General features: G+C 39.9%; 1 protein-coding gene across 5 annotated transcripts in view; it reads left to right on the top strand.

Annotated features, from left to right (window-relative positions):
• Positions 1-20057, top strand: part of ZNF804A (zinc finger protein 804A) — a 148087-nt gene that overhangs the window by 54560 nt on the left and 73470 nt on the right. Inside the window, exon 1 of one of the 5 annotated variants that reach the window (XM_064660183.1) lies at positions 11299-11320. The exons of the other annotated variants lie outside the window; for them this stretch is intronic. Within the exon in view, the coding sequence (XP_064516253.1) occupies positions 11315-11320 (6 nt within the window). The 5' untranslated portion in view covers positions 11299-11314. Of the gene's footprint in view, positions 1-11298; positions 11321-20057 lie in introns of those variants that run through there. 5 annotated transcript variants of the gene reach the window in all.

The raw sequence follows: 20057 nt of genomic DNA, 5'->3' as shown, positions 1-20057 counted from the left end.
GTAGGTCATAGTACTTAGGCTTTTGTATTGCTTTGAAATTGTGTTGCTGCTGGAATTTGCTCCAGGTAGATTGTGTACCTTAGGATATTTTTTTTATACATTGTGAAATAAATTTTCGTGAGGAACTTAACAACTGCAAGCCCAACAACCTCATTCAGTTTTAATCCTTCCATCAAACCTAGGAAGACAAGGATTTGTCCTCTAACCAGAGAATTCAATACTCCGTAATTTCTTCTCTTACCTTTTCTGTATACATTTTTTGTCTGCTCTGTTTTCGCAGTCCGTCGCGGTCTGTTGTACTCACTCAACATCCACACATCACGGACTTTAAATCTGAACTGAACTTTCCCCTCACAGAAGGTGATGGGCGGTGTTTTGATTGCAATTACTTGACCGTTAGTTAAAAATAGGTGGATTCACTTTGGAGTTTCCAGCTGTGGCAGTGAGTTTTTACAAAAGAACTGTTCTTTTGGAAGCTGATCAGTCCTGGAAGGGAATGACAGGATGGTTAAGGTTGGCAGGGGCCTTGTGCAATCCATCCTTGACCTGCTGGTTGTGCTGTGCCTAATACAGCCCAGGGTGCTGGTGGGCACTAGCACCCCAATGTCTTCCCTTTGGGAAGTCATAAGGATTTTCCCATTGACTTTATTAAGACCTGATATTAAAGCACACCCAGGGCTCTGTTCACTGTGACCAACAGAAAGCGAGAGCAGCCCACTGTACTCGAACAGTGAGGAGTAAAGGTAGAGTGAAGTTTTAGGAAATAAGGATGCATTTATTGAAGCAGATCATACTGAGCATCTGGGGAGCAACACAGCTCACAGAGAGCCCAGAGTTCTCTGGAGTCAGCTGACATGAGGATTGCTTGCTCAGCTTCTGTGCAAAAATGCTTTAGGAGTCGCACAGTTTGGTGAAGATAAGAGAGCAAAGAAAGATGCGAAGAGGATTGGATTTGTGGAGAACATTCCTGATGCTGTTAGGAGATGTGATGGGCTAGTAAGTAATCTGAATGCACACTGTATGATACCTACCATGGCTTGGTAACATTTGCTTTTTCTATTAAATTATTCAAGTGATGTTGCTTGTACAGGTTAGCAAACTCTAAACGTGTCCAGTTGTTGGAAGCAAGTTGGTTTATGTTAAATTTTATTGAATTATAAAATATTGTATAGACATAATCAATTAATCTAAATATTTGGCTGTATTTTGGTATGTTTTGATGTGTTTTGACAGTGAAGCTTTGCATTTATTTTTTCAGTACTCTGCTATAAAAGAAATCTCACTTTCATGAATAAATACTTCATTGATTTCCAGGTCCTGCATATTTTCTCGGCTTCTGAAAATGAAGCATTTTTCTTTATTGCATTTTCATTGATTCTTTTAACCTCTTTGTAGTTACTTATTTTTTTATAATACATCACATAGTACAAAGCACTTGCAACTTTAAAAGTAACCCTGTGCTCCTTGGAAGTGGTTCCTTATGTAAGTCCATGCTAAATGTATGGGCAGAAAAGCAGAAAAAAAAGATTAGCTGGCACACAGCCTGAAAAATGATGAAAACTTTACTAAAAAGCAAATGGAAACTGTAAAAATGCTTTGTTTGACTTCATGGGTTTTTGTCTTGGGATCAGTAGAAGTCTGAGCAGAAAGTTTAGGAAAGTTTCTCTCTGTAGCATAAATTCTCCTTTTTCATTACTAGGCAGGGTTTCCATATCTATTTGTGCATTCAGTTTAGCTCTGATTTCAGGTGGATGCTTTATTCCTATTAACCTGTAATTTGGCCAAAATAATCCTTAACGCTATCCAAATGTGCGATTTTATTTAGGACTAATTAAAAAATAATTAGAAGCTGATCATGCTGTGAAAATGTATATTTGTCACTTGTGGACTCAACAGAATCGTAAATCCATGTTTTTACCACTTAGTATTAATATTACTCTGCAGATGATTTAGACATCTGTGCATTGTGAAGCCATTCAAAACTGCTCTACTAGACTGACTTATTAAAAACATGTTATCTAATTCAACAGCTCATTGCTCCAAGCAAACCAGCTGGTGTAGCACAGAGATTTAAAAAAAAACAAAAAACAAAAAAAAAACAAAAACAAAAAACAACCAATGAAAGATGAATTTATAGGCAGTTGTTTTATTACAAGAGATCTTTGGCAGGAAGGAAAGTATAGCTTGTATTTTCTGTTAATTAGAATAGCAATAAGTTTGTTGCATTTGCTTGTCCACTGCTTTGTTGAGTAGTTGTGGAAGGTCTCTGGGCTCAGTAGGAATTGAAAAGCTTACAAAGGTCTTGGAAAACAGATGTTGATTTGGGCCTTAATATCTTCAGTCTGTGCCTTCCCCAGCTGTTGCAGCCCTGTTGGAAGATGGAGAATGACCATAGCCCCATTCTCAGGAATTGTTATGGCTGTGATGGAATTTCCCAACCTGGTGCTAATGTGATGAACAGGGATCTGCCTGTGACTAGAGTTGCACGTAGCCAGGCACAGGCACAGAAGCTGTAATCCTTGCAGAATTAGTCAGAGCTTAGCAGGAACGTGTCCAGGAAACGAGGAGACTGTGCACATGGTGAAGACTCTAAAGCAGGATGGGAATGCTGGAAAAGATGGAATAGTTATTTAGATTATGCTGGCTGCTCTGAGGTTATTGGAGTCAGCACTAAGTATGGATTTGTGGGTATCTCCCCATCATGTGGGTGACATGAGTCACTTTGACATTTAAAGACCTTGGTGCTTTAATGTGTTGGAGGTCACAGAGGTTCTGTTGTCGTACAGCTTCAGACACTGAAGCCGTGATATCTTGCGAAAGTACTTCATACAATGGAATGGTTTGGGTTGGAAGGGACCTTAAAGACCAGGTAGTTCTAACCCCCCAGCTGTGGGCAGGGGCACCTCCCACTAGACCACTTTGCTCAAAGCCCTGTCCAGCCTGGTCTTGGACACTGCCAGGGATGGGGCAGCCACAGCTTCTCTGGACAACTTGTTTCAGGGCCTCACCACCCTCACAGGGAAAAATTTCTTTCTAATACCTGGTCTAAACCTGTCCTCTGTGAGTTTAAAGCCATCCCCCCTTGTCCTGTCACTACAGGCCCATGTTAAAGCTCCCTCTTGGCTCTCTTGTAGCGCCTTTAGGTACTGGAAGGCTTCGATATGGTCACCCTGGGGCCTTCTCTTCTCCAGGCTGAGCAACCCCATCTCTCTCAGCTTTTTCTGAGAGGTACTCCATCCCTCTGATCACCTCTGTGACCTCCTCTGGATGCACTCCAACAGGTCCATGTCCTCCCTGTGCTGGGGACCCCAGAGCTGGATGCAGCACTGCAGGTGGGGTGTCCCCTAAGTGGGGTAGAGGGGCAGAATCACCTCCCTCCACCTGCTGGCCACTCTTTTGATACAGCCCAGGACGTGATTACTGGGGTCACTTCCTGTGACCTAAGTAAAAGTCTCTGTGGACTAAAAGACTGTGAAGAAGTAGGCCTTGTTTATGGAAAACAGTGGTGGCTACTGTAGAATCTGCAAGCTTTATTTTAGGTTTGTTTTGTCAACCTATGCCCGTACTTGTGAACGGTTCAGAGCTTTTAGGAGGAATCCATCCACAGAACTCACGGAGACTTAGGTGTGATACCAGTGTAATAGCAGCAGGTTGTTAATCGTGAGCAATGGCAGAAAGATATGTGCATTCACAGTGGGCATTTTTAGTCAACTAAATCAGTTTATCCACTGAGCCCTTCAGGAAGCATATCTGTGACCAGAGGACTGTGCTCTGTATATGCTTCACATTTATGATGTGGGTTTATTTTGGGGTTTTCTGGAGGTATTTTTTGGTCGGTTGGTTTGTTTTGAGTGTTTGTGTTGTTTTTTTTTTTTTTTTTCTCTCAGAAATAACTAGTTTATCCTAATTATGCTGGGTTTGGAAGTATTTCTTTTGAAACGTTCTGTATCATTAAATATGCTTTTGGTTTATTTTCCCCTGAATTTATTGACTTAGAAGGCAAATGTTTTTTAAAGCTAATAATTGTCTGAAGGTACCTCTAAATAAGAAACCATTAATCTCAGCAATACATTTACATTTGTGGACAATATCTCTGATTAATTAGAGGATTTTGAAGTTTTCATTATACTCTTTTTAGAAAGGTAGCTGGGCACTTATAGACCCTCCTGGATTCATGTTATGGGAAGTGGGAAGGACCTCGACCAGCAGTATTAAATGACTTTACAATTTGCTTGTGGGCTCTGTGAGTTGACCACTTAACAGTTGCTTTTACAGGAAGAAAAACCCGTTGTAGTAAAAAATCTAAGTTAAAATTATTAATTAGATGTGACTGTTGTCCGTGGAAATAACAGTTAGCTTGGAAGCCTGCCAGCATCCCTTTCCCAGGGTCTCACTGAGCCACTTGAGGTGGAAGAAACACACAGAAGCAAAAAATCATTTTTAGTACGTTCTTTAAAAGTCTATTAGTGTTTTAGTGGGATATCTTATACTGCTTTTCTAGAAGGAGAAAGAAAATTATTACTCTCTGAATCTGTTCTGCGTCGTGGTTGCTGATGGCAAAAAAGGGGAGGTTAAAATACCCTTCCCAGGCTGGAACCTGCAGAGACATCTGTGTTTGTTCACATCTATGTGCCTTCAAATTGCTTCTGTCTGCCTCTAAAAATACTGTCACGTGCTGTATTTGTCTTGCAGAAATGAAATTTTCTCTAATGTCCAACATAATGAAAAATTGGATTAAATATCTTCGGGTGGATTTGTCTTTCAAATCTGTTGCTATCATTTTCCATTATAATGACTAGTAGTAACATCAGGTGGAGACATCGCCTTCATTGTTTGTCTCTCTTTTCCCCTTCCTTTCCACTTCCATGTCTGTTGTTCCCTCTGTTCTGCTTCCATTTCTGTCCTGGTGTGATAAACCGTGCCCGTTGTTGGAGCTTTGAAAGTCGAGCTCTACCCGAGTGAGGCTGATGAGCTTTCTTCACTGGGCTGCTCCCTTTGGCTGAGACTTTGGGTTGATTAACTGAGTCATAAAGGAAGAGGGCCAAATTGCCTTCTGCATTTCCTGAATGTCTCTGCTAGGATTGCAGTCATTAGAGCATCATAATTACAGTGCAGAAGAACATATTTTGTACTTTCTATAGGAACTGCACTGAAAGAATCAAGACTGTGCTGATCTTGTCCTGTTTGTGCCCATATCACTGACGCTTTCTCAAAAACAGAACATCACAAATCCAGCTCGATCCATGCTGGTGACCACATAGGTGCATCTGATTTGAAGAAAAAATGTCAGTATTATGAATAAAATTAACCAGGGCATGACTCTCCTTGGGCAAGTCTGGTTGGCATCAGGAAGTGGCTCGGGGCTTCAAGACTCTGCAGCGTTAAAATTCCCTCTGTAAATCCAGTCTCCTGGTTGCTGCCCTCATGCCTCTTGTGTACCTATACAAGCTCCACTCCTGACCTTTTTTCCAGGGCAAGTTTGGCAACTTAAAGGTGCAGTTCTGAGCTATAATAAAGGTGTTATGCAGCTTTCACTGAAAGCTAATTGCTGCGCTTCTGCTCCCGGTGGGACCTTGTCTGAATATTTGGGAATATCAGCTGCTGTTTTACGTTTCTTTACAGGCTTGTACCTTGGGCTATGCTGTTGTCTACAGATGTTAGCCCTTGGACATGTTAGATTAAAAGCATCAAGGGAAAAACCTGAGGAACTCAAGGTTTAATGCTGAAAATTCAGAAATGGGTAGGGTGGTGAGGATAAGCTGTGTTACTGTAGCTGCAGGTTCCTGCCGCTGATAAAGTACAGACACCGTTTTCCTTGGGACTTCATAGCTTTAAAAAACCCTTCTAATGGGCTAGATTTGAAATGTGGATGGGGGGAATCCAGGATGTTAACAAGTATCCTACTTTAGTGTTTAATATTTGCTTTTGACTGGGCTAATTTAGAATCATGGAATGGTTGGTTGGAAGGGACCTTAAAGATCATCTCATTCCACCCCCCTGCCATGGACAGGGACACCTTCCACTAGACCAGGTTGCTTCAGGGCCCATCCAACCTGGCCTTGCACACTTCCAGGGATGGGGCAGCCACAGCTTCTCTGGGCAACCTGTGCCAGTGCCTCACCACCCTCCCAGGGGAGAATCTTCTTAATATCTCTCCAACCCTGCTCCCTGTCAGTGTGAAGCCATTCCCCCTTGTCCTGTCACTGCATCCTTGTAGAAGTTCCCTCTCCAGCTTTCTTGTTGGTCATCTTCAGGTACTGGAAAGCTGATTTTTTTTTTTAAGTATTTTTTATTCCTGCATCCTAGTACATAGGGGAAACTAAAGCTCTTCCCACCATCCTTTCCACATTCTGGAAAACCCCATTTTCCTCCTGAAGCTTTGAGGACTGCACCAGGCAAATTCAATGGGTGTAGTTGGTTTCAAACATCTGGTGGTACCTATTTGCAAACCTGTGTGTCTGCAGATGTGACCTCTCACACCGGGATGTTGATGTATGTTCTCTATAAATATGTAGCATTTGTACCTAGTGGCCGTGAATAAGTGTGTGTGTCTTCTCATAGACACACCTGCATCCCAATTTCTGAAATCAAAGTCATGATTCGTGTTGCAAAATGTCCTTCCAAAAAATAAAGTTCTTTTGAAGGAGTTACAGTCTGCCAAAAGACACAGAAGCTCAGATACTAATTGCCTCAAGAAGTTAATGATCTGCGTTTGTGGACCCTCTGTCTTTGGACCCTTTCAAATTATTGCATTATGAGGCAAATGAATAGTGTTTCTATAAGCTTATGTGTGGAAAAAGCTTTCTATAAAGTTTCATTAAGTAGATTATTATGTTTTTAAAATGTGATTTGTGCCTTTTTTTTTGTTTGTTTCATCCCTTAACTTCAAGAAGCCTTTCTTCAGACTCAGCAGTTGGTAACATTTAATTTTCTGTCATTTTATGTCTTTAGAGATGTGTTGACATTTCTGCTTTTCAGAATAGCATTTTTACTTTCTGTCATCAGCCTGCGTGTTATAAAATGCCATATTAACCTTTCTAACACATTTAGGTGTTACACAGAAGACACTTTTTATGGAATACTATGCTACTCATTAAGTAAGTAGTACATATTGTGTAAAAAATTGTCTGAACAGTAAAATTTAATCAAGACAACCATGGCTGTATGCATCGATAGTTTCAGGATACAGTGCAGAATTATTTAAATAAAGTTGAGATTGCCTTCAGGAAAAAAGTAGTCATTGAACTGAACAGGCAGTGTCTGCTGCTCTTGACTTCTCATGGTTTTGTAAATGTCTTGGAGTTGTGTTGGAAGAGCTGACAAACACCCAAAGGACAGTGGTGGGAAGAAAAAAGTTTGTGTGCAAGACTTCTCACCAAACACTTAAACATGACAGGTGGTTCTGATGTGTGAGTAGTCAGCATTAGCAAGGGAATAGATTTAACTGAGGGCAAAACTTGTCCTAAAATGTCAGTAGCCGAATTTGTGTTGAATTTGATAACCACTGAATATTCATTTGTCATATGACCTGATGTATTTTTATAGCTTTTTGAAAGTTAGTACCAGAAATTGTCAAAGTGTGTTTAATCTTTGCTTATTCCAAACATATTACATAGTGTAAATACAGACTTTAGTACGAGGAATAGTTCCAACTTTATGGGACCGTGTGCCAGAGTGATGAAAGGTATCTGGAGTTGGTGTATCCACACAGAGCTTTAAAGGTCGAAATGTTTAAGTGTTGAAATGCTAGGTCAGGTCCCAAAAGCAGTGCTGGATCATCACTATGGTGCTGCCTTTCAGCTGCAAATTCTTCAAGCAGAGGTGATGAGTTCAGGTGCTGAGGCACTTGGAGCAGACCTCTACTGCTCCAGATTTCAGGGCAGCCTTGGCTGGCTGCAGGTCAGACAGAAATTGCTGATGGAAATTCAGGAGGCTTACCCTGTTGTTGTCTTTCACTCTTTGTATTAGGTCTTTTAAAGTTTCTGCATTTTTAATTTGTGGCAGCCAGTTTAGAATACTAATGACACTATCTGATGGTGATCAGTGACTTTTTCATGTGTCCTTCTAATCATAACCTTAAAGTGATTCATAAACTCCAACTACTACATGGGCATTTAGTTCACCAGGCAGCTAATGTTGTAGTACATCTGGAGAATAAAAATCCAGCAATCAGCCCTCATTCCTATAATTGCATGATGCAAATAAACTCAGTGACGGGGGGAAAGAGACTAGTAGAGGCATGGTGTTTGTTATGCTAAAAAAATAATTAGTGGGATTTATTCTAAACTGAAAGCATGGCTGGGAAGTATTTGGGAAACCATATGCAAAGTAGATAAAATAAGAGATAAATGTGATTTTTTGTAATAGATGTTCACAAATTTTGACAAGTTAATGGCTCTAAACCCTGTGGTTCTTAGGTCATATTAAGATCAGGTGAATCCTAAGGTGAATCCAGGCTGGATGGGATGCTGAGAAACCTGGTCTGGTGAAAGGTGTGAAGGTGGTGAAAGACCACCTCGGAATTAGGTGGTTTTTAAGGTCCCTTCAACCCAAACCATTCTATGATTCTGTGGTAATCTAATTCTTACATTGAAACTACTATCTTACATTATAATTTCTGCCTAAATAAGCAGAACTGTAACTTGCTGTCCAAATTCCAGTGGTCATGGTCAGGAAAAAGCTGGACATAATGTGCAACACTTACATTTATTGACATTAAATCCTGTTCTTTGTGTCACTTTGTGGTCAAAATGATTAAACAAGTTGGTTTCTATCCAAGAAAGTGACTTATTTGAAGTCTTTGCACCATAACTATTTCTGTTCCTAATCAGTGAAGGTCACAGATCCCTACTTCTACCTTTGTCCTGTTTCTTGATGCTCTTATGTAGCTCAGAGGCCTTTGCCTGATCCTGTTTTCTGTGGCATATAATGTATCTCATCTGAAGACATATCTACAATCACCTACTGCAGTTGAGAAGAGATTTTGCCAGGATGTCACAGATTTAGATGCTGGAGAAGGCAGGTTATGGAGAAACTCTGAATATAAAAACTCCTTTATGGAGTACAGAAATGGACTCTGGATTTTGTAATAATAAGTCTGAGTGCAGACCGCACACTAAAGCTTTATTTTCAGGTCCCAGGTGGTTCTGAAAGCAAATGTCAGAGCCTTATTAAACGAGTTAATGTCATTGTTAGGCAGGAAAAGTCAAGTGGGTTTTTTTTGTTTGCTAGGGCTTTTTTTAAAGAATTGTTTTTTCCCCCCACGTGATTTTGCTTCCCAGTCTGAACAGGTTGGCTTCCTTGTGGAAATTTTTGCTCTCATTCTTTCTTATTCTTCATCCCAGTTGCAACAGGATAGGGCAGTAATTGGTGTCCTGGTTTTGGTGTAATGTAGTTTAAGAGAACCTGGTTTGGAGACTGCTCTGCAGAGCCTGTTAAATGATCTAACTAACTGTGCACATACTAGGTCATGATACTATGTCTGAGTCAAAACTTTACATCTGGGGAGCATCTGTTTTGTTCTGAGATTAGTTTGCTTTTAGGAAAAAAAAGTGAAGATATTCACTACCGTCTGTTGAGAGCAGAAAAAACTACATTTGGTGGATGGTTTTCCACCACAAATGGACACTGTTTCTTATGTTTGTTGTTGCAGTTTCCCTTCTATCATGACATAGGGCAGTGAAATATGGCCCCAACTGGGGCATCAAAGAGGACAGCGAGGGTGAATGAAAGAGGGGACAATTTAGAGCAAATTCAGTGCTGGTGCTTCTGCTCAAGGATAAGCAGGAGTACATGAGGGAAGGAATTCCTTGGACTCTAATATATGCTCAGAGCAGTTGTAGGGTAATTATAAATGCTCCCAGACTTTGGGGTGGTTCACATTGCTATGGTAAGTGCCTCCCCACACCATGTCTTGGCTAGTTAATGGGATGCAAACCCCTGAGTGCTGTGAATCCTCTTTCTACTGATGGGCATAGTGCATGTGGCTGGCAGCAGGAAAATAGAAAGAGGGGGTTGTTTGATTTTTAAGAAATGAGGAGTGAGAGACCTTTGTGATTTTATTACTATATTCTTGTAAAACACTTTGTTTTTCGAGAAAAATACGAATATTAGTGGCAGTGAATAGAAATGTTGGTTGAGAATAGCCAGTGTGTGAAGGCATTGTAACAAGTGATACAGCCCAGAGAAAGTAATTTCACAGTAAAATACCAATGTTTCTTTTGCATATTCACTCACTCACTGCATTAGTGAATTGTTACCCCCTCAGAATTTCTGATTGAGACAAAATCAGTGTTGGACACAGGACCTTTGTAAGCAGATGGAAAGGGTGGGATATATTAAATTCCATATTCATGGCCATGAATATTCATGCCGATGAACTTTGTAATTTGTAAGGTGGAAGCGTCCAAAATATAACTGTAGTTTAGCTTTCATCAACAAAGGAGAGATCTGAACGACCTCTACTGTTCATGGTTAACAGGTTGTGCTGGGTGCTTCTTTGATTCATCAGTAAATATGGAGAAATTAAAACTACGTGGTTTTGCTCCTGGAACATCAAGTTGTGTTGATGCTTCAGATACTAATTAAAGCCTCTTTCATACAGTGAACCAGCAGTCAGATTGCCACTCTTAAGCATCTGGTATAACTAGTGCTCTGTGTTGTTGCAAATCCCTGATTTTTAGTTGTAAAAGGGGTTTCATAGCTATTTTTATCTACCCTTCCATGAGTAAAAACATTTTTCATCTGTGTGTATAAACACGTAGCATTTAAGAACAATGAAGCCCTTTTTTCAGTTGTGGAGGATAAAGATACAGTGAAAACTGGAAAATATTTCGAAATGCTAAAAGCAGTGAAGGTGGAAATCATCATATTCATTCAATCTGAAATCATTGCAAACTGTGGAAATCATGCTGATTCAAACACTGCTGTTATTTAACTTCAATTATAATTAGAAATATTTTATTCTTATTGGAAGATGAAAAAAATTCTAATGAAGAACTATAATAAACTTTGTTTTCACTTCTCCTTGTAGTTGCTTAAAAGGGTTGTGGAGAAGTTTGTCCTCTTTCTTTTTCTCTCTCCTGGCTCCCTTAACAGCTCCATCTTTTTGCTTTCTTTTGAGTGTTAGAGACTTAACTGAAATCCAGCTTACTGGATGACAAACCCAAGGCTCCTAATCATTAAATTACTTCAGATTAAGATGCAAATTTGACCCAACTTTCTGTAAAAACTTTGAGTCTTCTTCTGAGTAACACTTAATGTTTTTGGTTTGTGGATGCTGTAAACCAGAAGGAAGGAAGCAACTCTTGTAGAAATGCAGGTATTTTGCCTGTATTTTCTTGTATGATTTTAGCCCATGATAGAGAGGAGCTTAATGTTTCTGGAGCCATGTGTCTCCTGGCAGAGGTGTTGGTGGATAACATGATGTGCTGAGCAAGAGGAGGAATTCAGGTACCCAGAATTTAAATCTGGTTAAGGATGGGATATGTCTATCAGGAAGTTAAACTTACTTTGCATTTGCCTTTTGACAAGCACTGTTTCTCCGTGTTTAATTAGTAAGTTAATGACTTAGACCTCCTGGTACTTTTGGTATAGAGATAATAGTTTATAATAATTAATTTCTTAGCCCCTCCCTTGTGTCAAACAATTAATCTTCAGAGGCAGCATGTTTATCAAATCTGGTGGTAGAAACTTGGAATATAAACCCCCAAAATTGAGCCCTGTAAATTTATTTATTTGTGTAATTGTGGAAGAGCATTTATCAGGCAGAAAGCATAAAGAATGCCATGTCATTGGGATGAGGAAGTCTAGGTCAGTGGCTATGCCCCAAGGACATGAGGAATAAATTAGCACACTGGTTTAGGTCCCCTGGGAGAGCTGCTCTCCCTTCCTTCCTGCCTTGGCAGGGCTGTGTTTCAGCAGTCTGTGTCTGAATTAAATCCTTAGGCAAGGCCTTAAAGTTTCTTATCTGACTGATGAGTAACAAACACAGGGAAACAAATCATCTTCTATACGGATATTTTGAATAACTGGTTGTGTCGTGGAATGTGCCAAGTGGGCTTAAATAGATACTGAACTAGACTGAGCTGATGGGCAAAGGTGGTCTCTGGTGTCCAGGTAAACTTACAGTGTCCACTTCAGCATTTTCCAGAGGAGCTGTTAAGAATAGAAGAAACCCATGTAATTAATAGCCCAGGGAAATCAGCAATTGCCCTATAAACCCTATAAACCTGCAATACTGACAGTTTATAGTCTCTGTTTTAATGTGAACGTTGCTTCATACTTGTGCTGATCATTGCAGTGAGTGTCTGTCAAGGGAGAGGTGTCTTTTGGAGACACATCTGCCTTCCTGACAGCCCACATATGGCAAACTTAACAGTGGGTTTGTGTCGGGTCTTGTTTGTTTTTCATGCTTACCTGTGCAGAGTCATTTATGTGCCTAGGATCATCTACAGAATGCCTTTACCTGGTCTGAGCATCCCTATATCAGCTGAAAATCGGATGAGAAATCTGTAGCTTTTAAAATTTTCAGTCCACTAAGAAATCTATAAAAGCCCTGAATTCTCCACTCAGGATCAGTTAAAATAAAAGGATGCTAAAAGATGTCCCTGTCGTTTTTCGTGTTCAGAAACAGAATTGTCTATTACACTTCTATGTGCCTGAGTCTTTTAATGTAAAAAAAATAAGATAGTCATGAATGTATGTTGAAAGACTGAAAATAGTATTTCAGTCAAAGACAATGAAATTTTCACTTATGTATTTTGTCAGGAACAGAATCCTTTGGTCCTTCCCTTGCATTTTTCGCAGTATCAGGCTAGAAAGTGCTGTTGCATTCTATTTGCTCTTCAAGTAGTTTAGTATTGCATGATTTTTTGTGTAGTTCACTTGTGTATGAATGAAGTTCAGCGTGTGGATTCTGTCCTTTTGCTCTGCAAGGTCTGGCACTGCTGTTCTGAGGGACTGTGCTGGAGAGCATAACCCTCTTCCTCTAATGTGCTGGTTTTTCTGTTTGTCTCCTTGGTTTGAATGGTTTGTTTTTTTCTAAATCACCTCTTGAGCACTTGCCCTAAACATAATCTACATCCCTCTGGAGTAACTTGGTGTCATAGAATATCCTGAGTTGGAAGGGATCCACGAGGGTCATCGAGTACAACTCCTGGCTTTGCACAGGGCACCCCAAGAGTCACACCCTGTGCCTGAGAGTGCCACCCAAGCACTCCTTGAGCTCTGGCAGCCTTGGGGCTGTGACCACTGTCCTGGGGAGCCTGTTTCAGTGCCCAACCACCCTCTGGGTGAAGAACCTTTTCCCAGTATCCAACCTAAACCTTTCCTGACCCAGTTTGATACCATTCCATCAGGTCCTATTACCAGAGAGAAGAGATCAGTCCTGCCCCTCTGTTCCCCCTCTTGAGAAAGCCCCAGTCCAGGGTGAGCTCTCCCCTCAGTCTCCTCTTTTCCAGGCCGGACAAGTCAAGTGACCTCAGCCACTCCTCATATGGCTTCCCCTCTGGACCCTTAACCATCTTTTAGCCCTATCTTACAATATATGTTGTTTGGATTTGAAATGGGTTTATTTTTTTTCCCTGAAAAACCTGGCTTTGGTGCTTGGAAGAATGTTTTGTTCCCAAAGATTTTGGGAAATTGGCCTTTTGCTTTGTACTGAAGTGAGTAGACCTTCAGAATGATCTTCTGTCTTTCCCCTCACAACAACAATAACAAAAGAATGTATCCTCAGTGTTTTCTGGTCCCTCTGGTACCTGCTCATACCCTCCCTGCAGCACTGAAGGGCAAGGTCTGCAGCTCTCCTCTGACTCAGCTGCCAGGTAAAATTGTACATCTTGAGCTGCAAAAATTGAAGTTGGAATAAAGAATTAGATTGTCTCAGACAGGAGTGCAGTCAGAGGTGAGAAACTGGGACTTTAACTTTCTTAACTTAGCTCCAGTGATTTATCTTGGGAGGGAGGCAGATGTAAGAGAACATGCTAAAGTGCAGCACTGGTGTTTGAGCAGCAGGCGTGGGTTGATCCTCACTTTACTGTTTCCAACTTCTCTGTGAGCTGCTGTATCCAATCACTCCCAGGCACTGCCATTAACCTCTTTGTGACCATCTCTCCTGAGGTTGCCCAGGATGTACTAGAAGTAGTGTCATAAATTTAATGATGCTTTAAAAGTCTCTTATGAAGGGATTTTTTCAGACTATATATTATTCCCTTGTTGATGATTCCTGCAATTTCATACGTGCCATGTAGAAATTTGTTCTTAAGATGCTCAGATTGTTCAATAGCAAAAATAGACTTAAGGGAAGAAGGCATCGAGGGAGATAGGACAACCTGTCAGCAGCCTCTGGCTTAATATATCTGGTGGGAAATTCTAATTTACCATCAAAGTGGCAGCAACTCACTTGGTATGAAGTGCCAAGGAGACAGATGGCAATGTTGAAATAGTCTCTGTTGTGCCTATCATCAGGTCTAGTAAAAAGAGAACTCAGGAGCAACAACATGTTGTAGTAGAGTAAATAATACTTACTACAACTTTCTGCAGGGACTGAGTTTGTTTGTTTGGGGTTGCTGATGTAAAGCTGAGCTGGATTGTTCAATATGGATAGAGAGGAAATGGTGGGTAAAGAGACAAGTGTATATTAATGTCTTACTACTTAGGAGCAGATAGATTAAAATAAAATATGAAAAATATGAACCTCTCTTTCTTAGTACTTGGAAAAGGTATGCAATTGATACAAGGAATAACAGAATCTACTTCATCAACTGAAATATTTGCTCTCTAATGCATTTGAGTGTTTGTAGGTGGCATCAAGTTCCCAAAAGCTGCTATTTGGAGAACATGGACACTCTTCTGTTTACTCTGGATCTCTTACTAGCTGCTCTGTAACAGCTTTATGCTCTGAGTCCTAAAGGTTGATTTCTAACATAGAAGGAAGGAGAAAAGTAGGAACTCGTTTGTAGTTTTCTGGAAGTATTGCTTATTTCTTTGTTACTGTTAAAAATTCTGTTGAAGTGTTTCAATCTTCATAGGACTGGCTTCTCTGTGGAAAAAGAAACAGAACAAAAAGAACGTAAGGTACTCGCAGTGCTATCACGAGTTTTAAATGACACAAATTTTAAACAGAGTAATCATGTGTATTAATGTTGGTGCTTCTGGTGGTAAGCTGATTTGGTCTCTGCATTTCTTCGTCTGGATTCCAGTCAGAGCAGTGATTCCAGCTGGACTTCTGAAACCTGAAGGAAATGGCCATTTTATACAGAGAGACTGTCTCCTCCTTTCCTGTGTTAATTTTTCCTTGGGCAAAGATATAGGGAGCTGCCACTGTTTAGTTTAAAATTAGGTGTTCTTATATACCAAGTATAGGACTTAACAAAATTAATTTGTACGACATATTTTTCCTTCTTCTCACAAAATTATTTTTGTCTACTCTCTTGGGCTTTTACACGTTTCAGTAAAAACTTAATGTTATCTTAGGTTTGGTTTTGCAAGGGACCAGGAAGCAGTCAAGGAATGTATGTCTGATTCTGAGGAGGGATCTTTTCTCTGGTTGTGTGAGGACTTTGGAGAATCTGACCTGTAACATATTGTGCAAATGAATTTTAATTCTTCCTTATGGCTCCTTAAGATTCACAGGTTGCCTTGTGGGTAATGGCAGAGGAAGAGCTCACCTTCTCTCTAAGTGTGCTCACTGAAAATCAAATAATAATTTAGTTTTTGTTCCGGGCAAGACACACATGACCTGTGAACATTTCTGTATTCTGACCCATCCCAAAAAGAGAGAAATGCACTGGACAGATACAAGTGGAAGGCATGTAAGATGGTTTAGGTTGTGTGATATTAAAGACTGCAAGGAAAAAAAAATTAAATAAGAACAACTGACACACTTAAATGATGCTTAAATACCAAGGATGTATGTTTTTTCTTTAAAAAGAGCAGATACATTAGTAATTCCTATTCCAAGGACATGTACTCTTTGCCAGTGATACAAGGTGGCAGTAGCACAGCTAAATGTGTTACCTGTTTAGTTTAGTTTTCTATAAGCAGGCAAATAGGACAGAGATGTTCTGCATTATAACAAGCACATCATTAAAATGACAGATGACCATAAAATTAAATCTTGCTTTCCCATGGGGTGTTTTTGAATGTTAAGTGAAAGCATCTGCAAGTGATTATTTTGTTCTTATTAAGCTCAGGCAGTCCAGAACCTTGAGTTTTTAAATGCAAGTTCATCTCTTATGTCGTGCATTTGTGGTGAAGTAATTGAATAAAGAGATGCAATATATTTTTAATAACATAGACTTATCTCACTGATTGATTGTGATTAGAGTCTGGGTTGAGATCTTCCTATGCATGTATTGTTTTAATCTAGAGGCCTGGCTGGCAGTCTGATGTCAGGGGTACATGAGCAACTTGTAAGGCTCTTTACTGAGTTCAATTCATGTGGAACTATATTATCACCGATTTTTTTTATTTATTACAGCAGCAGGTATAGAGGTACATGAGAATGTGTTTGGCCATTCCATTTGTGACAGAAACAAATACTGGGAGGTAAAGGCAGAGACTGATCTGACATTAAACTCTTATGAATCTTATAAACTTGCAAATGTTATATTTGCAGCATACTCATAAATTGTGTGAACTTAGCAACTCCCAAGATTGTGTACTGCCTGTATGACATAAGCAGGTTGCAAATAGAAATTTAAAATTAAGTCTCGCTTTCAGAGCAACATGCTGCATGATAGCTAGTTTACAAATAAGAATTTCTCTTGAAAGCTACTTTTCATAAATAAGAGCAGCTGCACTGCTGCAGCATCATCCCTCATATGGCAGGTACCCCTGTCTACCTGTTTTTGTGATGCCAGACACAGGGACAGGCTTCATTTTAGGTCCATCCCTGCTGACTTCCATCTTTCTGTGTTCCTTGGGTTTGCTTAGTACTTACTAATTCTAATTTGAACCAGAAGAGCCTGAGACAAAGTATTAAACCCAAAATTTATTAAAAAATCATGGGGATTGTATGACTGCATCATCATATCTGCATATATGGAAACCTGAGTTTCCACCAGTGCTAAAATTTTGTAAATGTAACAGGCCTGCATTTAGAAAACAGGTTTGGGGTTTTTTCCCCTCCTAATGGCCAGTTGCATATAACAATGTATATTTGACCACTGCCTGGTGACTTAAGTTAACAGTGGTGTCCTTGACCATTTAATTCCCCTTTTATTCTAAATGATACTCATTTAATGCAGAAACAAACCTGAAGATGGGTTTCAGGAAACCCTTTTCAACCTGAGAGACTGTATTTTTATATGAAGAATGTGATACAGGGGTTTATTATACACTGCTATTAAAGTTTAATAATATTTTGTCCTCTGTGTACTGCTCTGTGTATAACATAAATATATGTGTTTAGGAAGAGGAAGGCAAAAGTGATGGATCTAATGACCATGTTGGTGCAGGGACACATTAACTGCTCTAGAATTAGTAAGATATTAAACTATTTCAATTGACTGGGTAGAACTATGTAATGAAAATAATCTGGGTTAATCTTAATTTTTTTCCCTGAGTTAAATATCAAACAAATTTTCTTCAGAAGTGGCTACAGAGGCAAAAAAAGAAGGTGAACAAAAAACCCCAACAAATTCCTAGAGTGATAGTATAAAATAGGTGATGCATTTTGACCTGCTGGCCATTTGCTGCATTATTTACTGGGCATATTTATTATTAAAGAAAAAAAAAAGATCTAAAACATAACAGCAAATAGTCCTGCAAACTCAAATAATCTGTACATCTGAAGGCTACAATTTTTCTATTTTACAGCCTCCTTAAAGAGATTGTACTGGCAAAAGCCAGAGCTATATGCAATCAATTGATTGCTAAAAGTTATTATCCCCCTAGGACGCTTTCCTTTTTATATGCGCTAGAACATTAAATTTAAAAATTAGGCCTGCTGTGAAACTAACAACAGTCTTCAGCTGAAAAATGTCAATCCACTTCAAACAATTTCAAGAAGATCCTATTTTGCCCTTCACATCACCAAAAAAAAGAAAAAAAAAAGTCTGGAGGGACTGCGTAGCACATCCTCCCTCGAGGCCAAATCCTGCCTGACTGGGGCTGATGAGGACCTTGAACTTGGCCTTGCCCCTGTGCTGTGTCTGAGGGAAGGCTGGAAGGTGACAGTGGGAAGTTCAGCAGCTCCTCTTGGGAAGGTGAGAGGAGCTGAAGGACTCTGAAGAGCGCTCCCCACCGCGGAGCTTCCTCTCCTCGTCCTGACTGACAATTTACATCCCAGACTTCGGCGAGACTGAGCTGGTGGGTTTTTTTTTTTAGAACTGCTGCCAGCCAGCACAGGAACAGGCAGAAGTAGACATGTGCTGGGAGAAAATGCTTAGTAACTCTTCAGGGTTAGGGAACCTAAGGGAGGGCAGTGCTCTGAGAACTCAGTGTCTCAAAGAAGCTGGAAACATTCAGGTTGCCTAAAAGAAGTGTGGCTCTCCAAGAGAGTGGGGAAAAAAAAGACAGAAAACCTGATCAGGAATATCACTGAGCTGAAGGATTTGTTCTGGAATTTTATAATGGAAAAAGTATTTTCACTGTGGCAAATGTAGTTCCTAATTAATGCTGGATATCTGTGTGGGTTAATAGACACTAATAGAAAGCTCGTGGTAAAAGCTTTTAAACTTTGGACTTTGCAAAACCTACTTTTACGTGGTATTTTCTTCTCCTTGCAGTGTTAATGCCAGGTCTGGTTTTGTCCACTTTTGTATTTCACAATCATTTCATGAATTGCCCTCATCTGCTGCTTAGTTTCAATTCCAGTTGCCATTTCGGTGTCTAGTCAAGAGTTTTCAAATTGCTGCATCAGCTCTCAAAATACTGGACAATCACTAGTCTGATTGAGAAGGGAGTTGGAGCACTATTCACCACATTATTTAGGAAAAGAGCAGCAATGCAGCATGTGGAGTCAAATCCAACTCTGTCTCCTGCAGAAGCCACAGAGCTTCATTTTCTAAGACCATAATAGTTTGTTTATGCTCATTAACTTCAATATTTTGTGCCAATCGGAATAAATCCAAAATCATTTGAGTTCAAAGTGGAGCTGAGATGATAATTATTATCATCTATCAATCTTTGAATCAGATTTTCCTTACATTTAGAAATGTAACTTAGTTCTGTTTGCTTCTCAGTAATACATAAAATCAGCCAAAGCTGACTCACAAATATGTCTAAAAGAAAAGAATGCCATGTTACAAATGAAAGCCTGTGCAGACAGTGGGGCAGATTCACCCCAATTACCTTCAGCCATCTTCAAACTGAAGATGATTTCAGCTCCACTTCAGTGGACAATGCAGCCCTTCCATTTTAACCCTCTGCATTAAAAAGGGATCAATTCAGACCACTGGCACTCATTTTTCATTAACTGCAGAGGGAGGCTCCAAAACGAGGAGTGAGAAACTTGTTTGGTTTCGGCCGAAAACCGTCATGTAGAAACTTTTTAATCAGGCAGCATTAATCTAGAGAAACGTGTGAGTTTGCAGCAACTGAAAGTCAGCTGTGTTTGCAATAACAACTTTGCCACGTACAGAAATGGTTTAAGAAGTAACACGCCTGATTCAAGGCAACAACTCAATATCTGCAGGCTGTCAGGCTTTAGCAGTGAAGGAGGAAGCTGGCTTTATTGCAATTGGGTTTCTTACAAGGTTTGTCATCTTCCTTGAGGACTGTCACTCTTCATTTCCACGCTGAACCGTGTTCAGTCAGACTGTGGAGCAAGCCCAGGGAAGTGTATTAACTAAATCCTGTTAGAGTTTTCGCGTGGGAGCAATGAAGGAGGAGAGGTTTAGATAGCAGCACTCTGAGAGGTAAAGATGTGAGGTGAAGTTCACCGCTCATATGGAAGGAGCAGTTTGATTGCAAATCATTTTGCAAAATAAGTCATTGCAAAAGTTTGGTGGTTTTTTTTAAGACTCATAATGTTTTTCTGGTTTTAGAGAGCGAGCAGGTAAAATTTTGCTGACGATTTGTATTTAGAAGTGATTTCTTTTGACCCTTTTTTA

The sequence above is a fragment of the Pseudopipra pipra genome, chromosome 7, assembly GCF_036250125.1.
Source record: "Pseudopipra pipra isolate bDixPip1 chromosome 7, bDixPip1.hap1, whole genome shotgun sequence".
Classification (NCBI taxonomy): domain Eukaryota; kingdom Metazoa; phylum Chordata; class Aves; order Passeriformes; family Pipridae; genus Pseudopipra; species Pseudopipra pipra.
The sequence above is the reverse complement of the archived record's forward strand: the minus strand, read 5'-3'. Positions and strand labels throughout refer to the sequence as shown.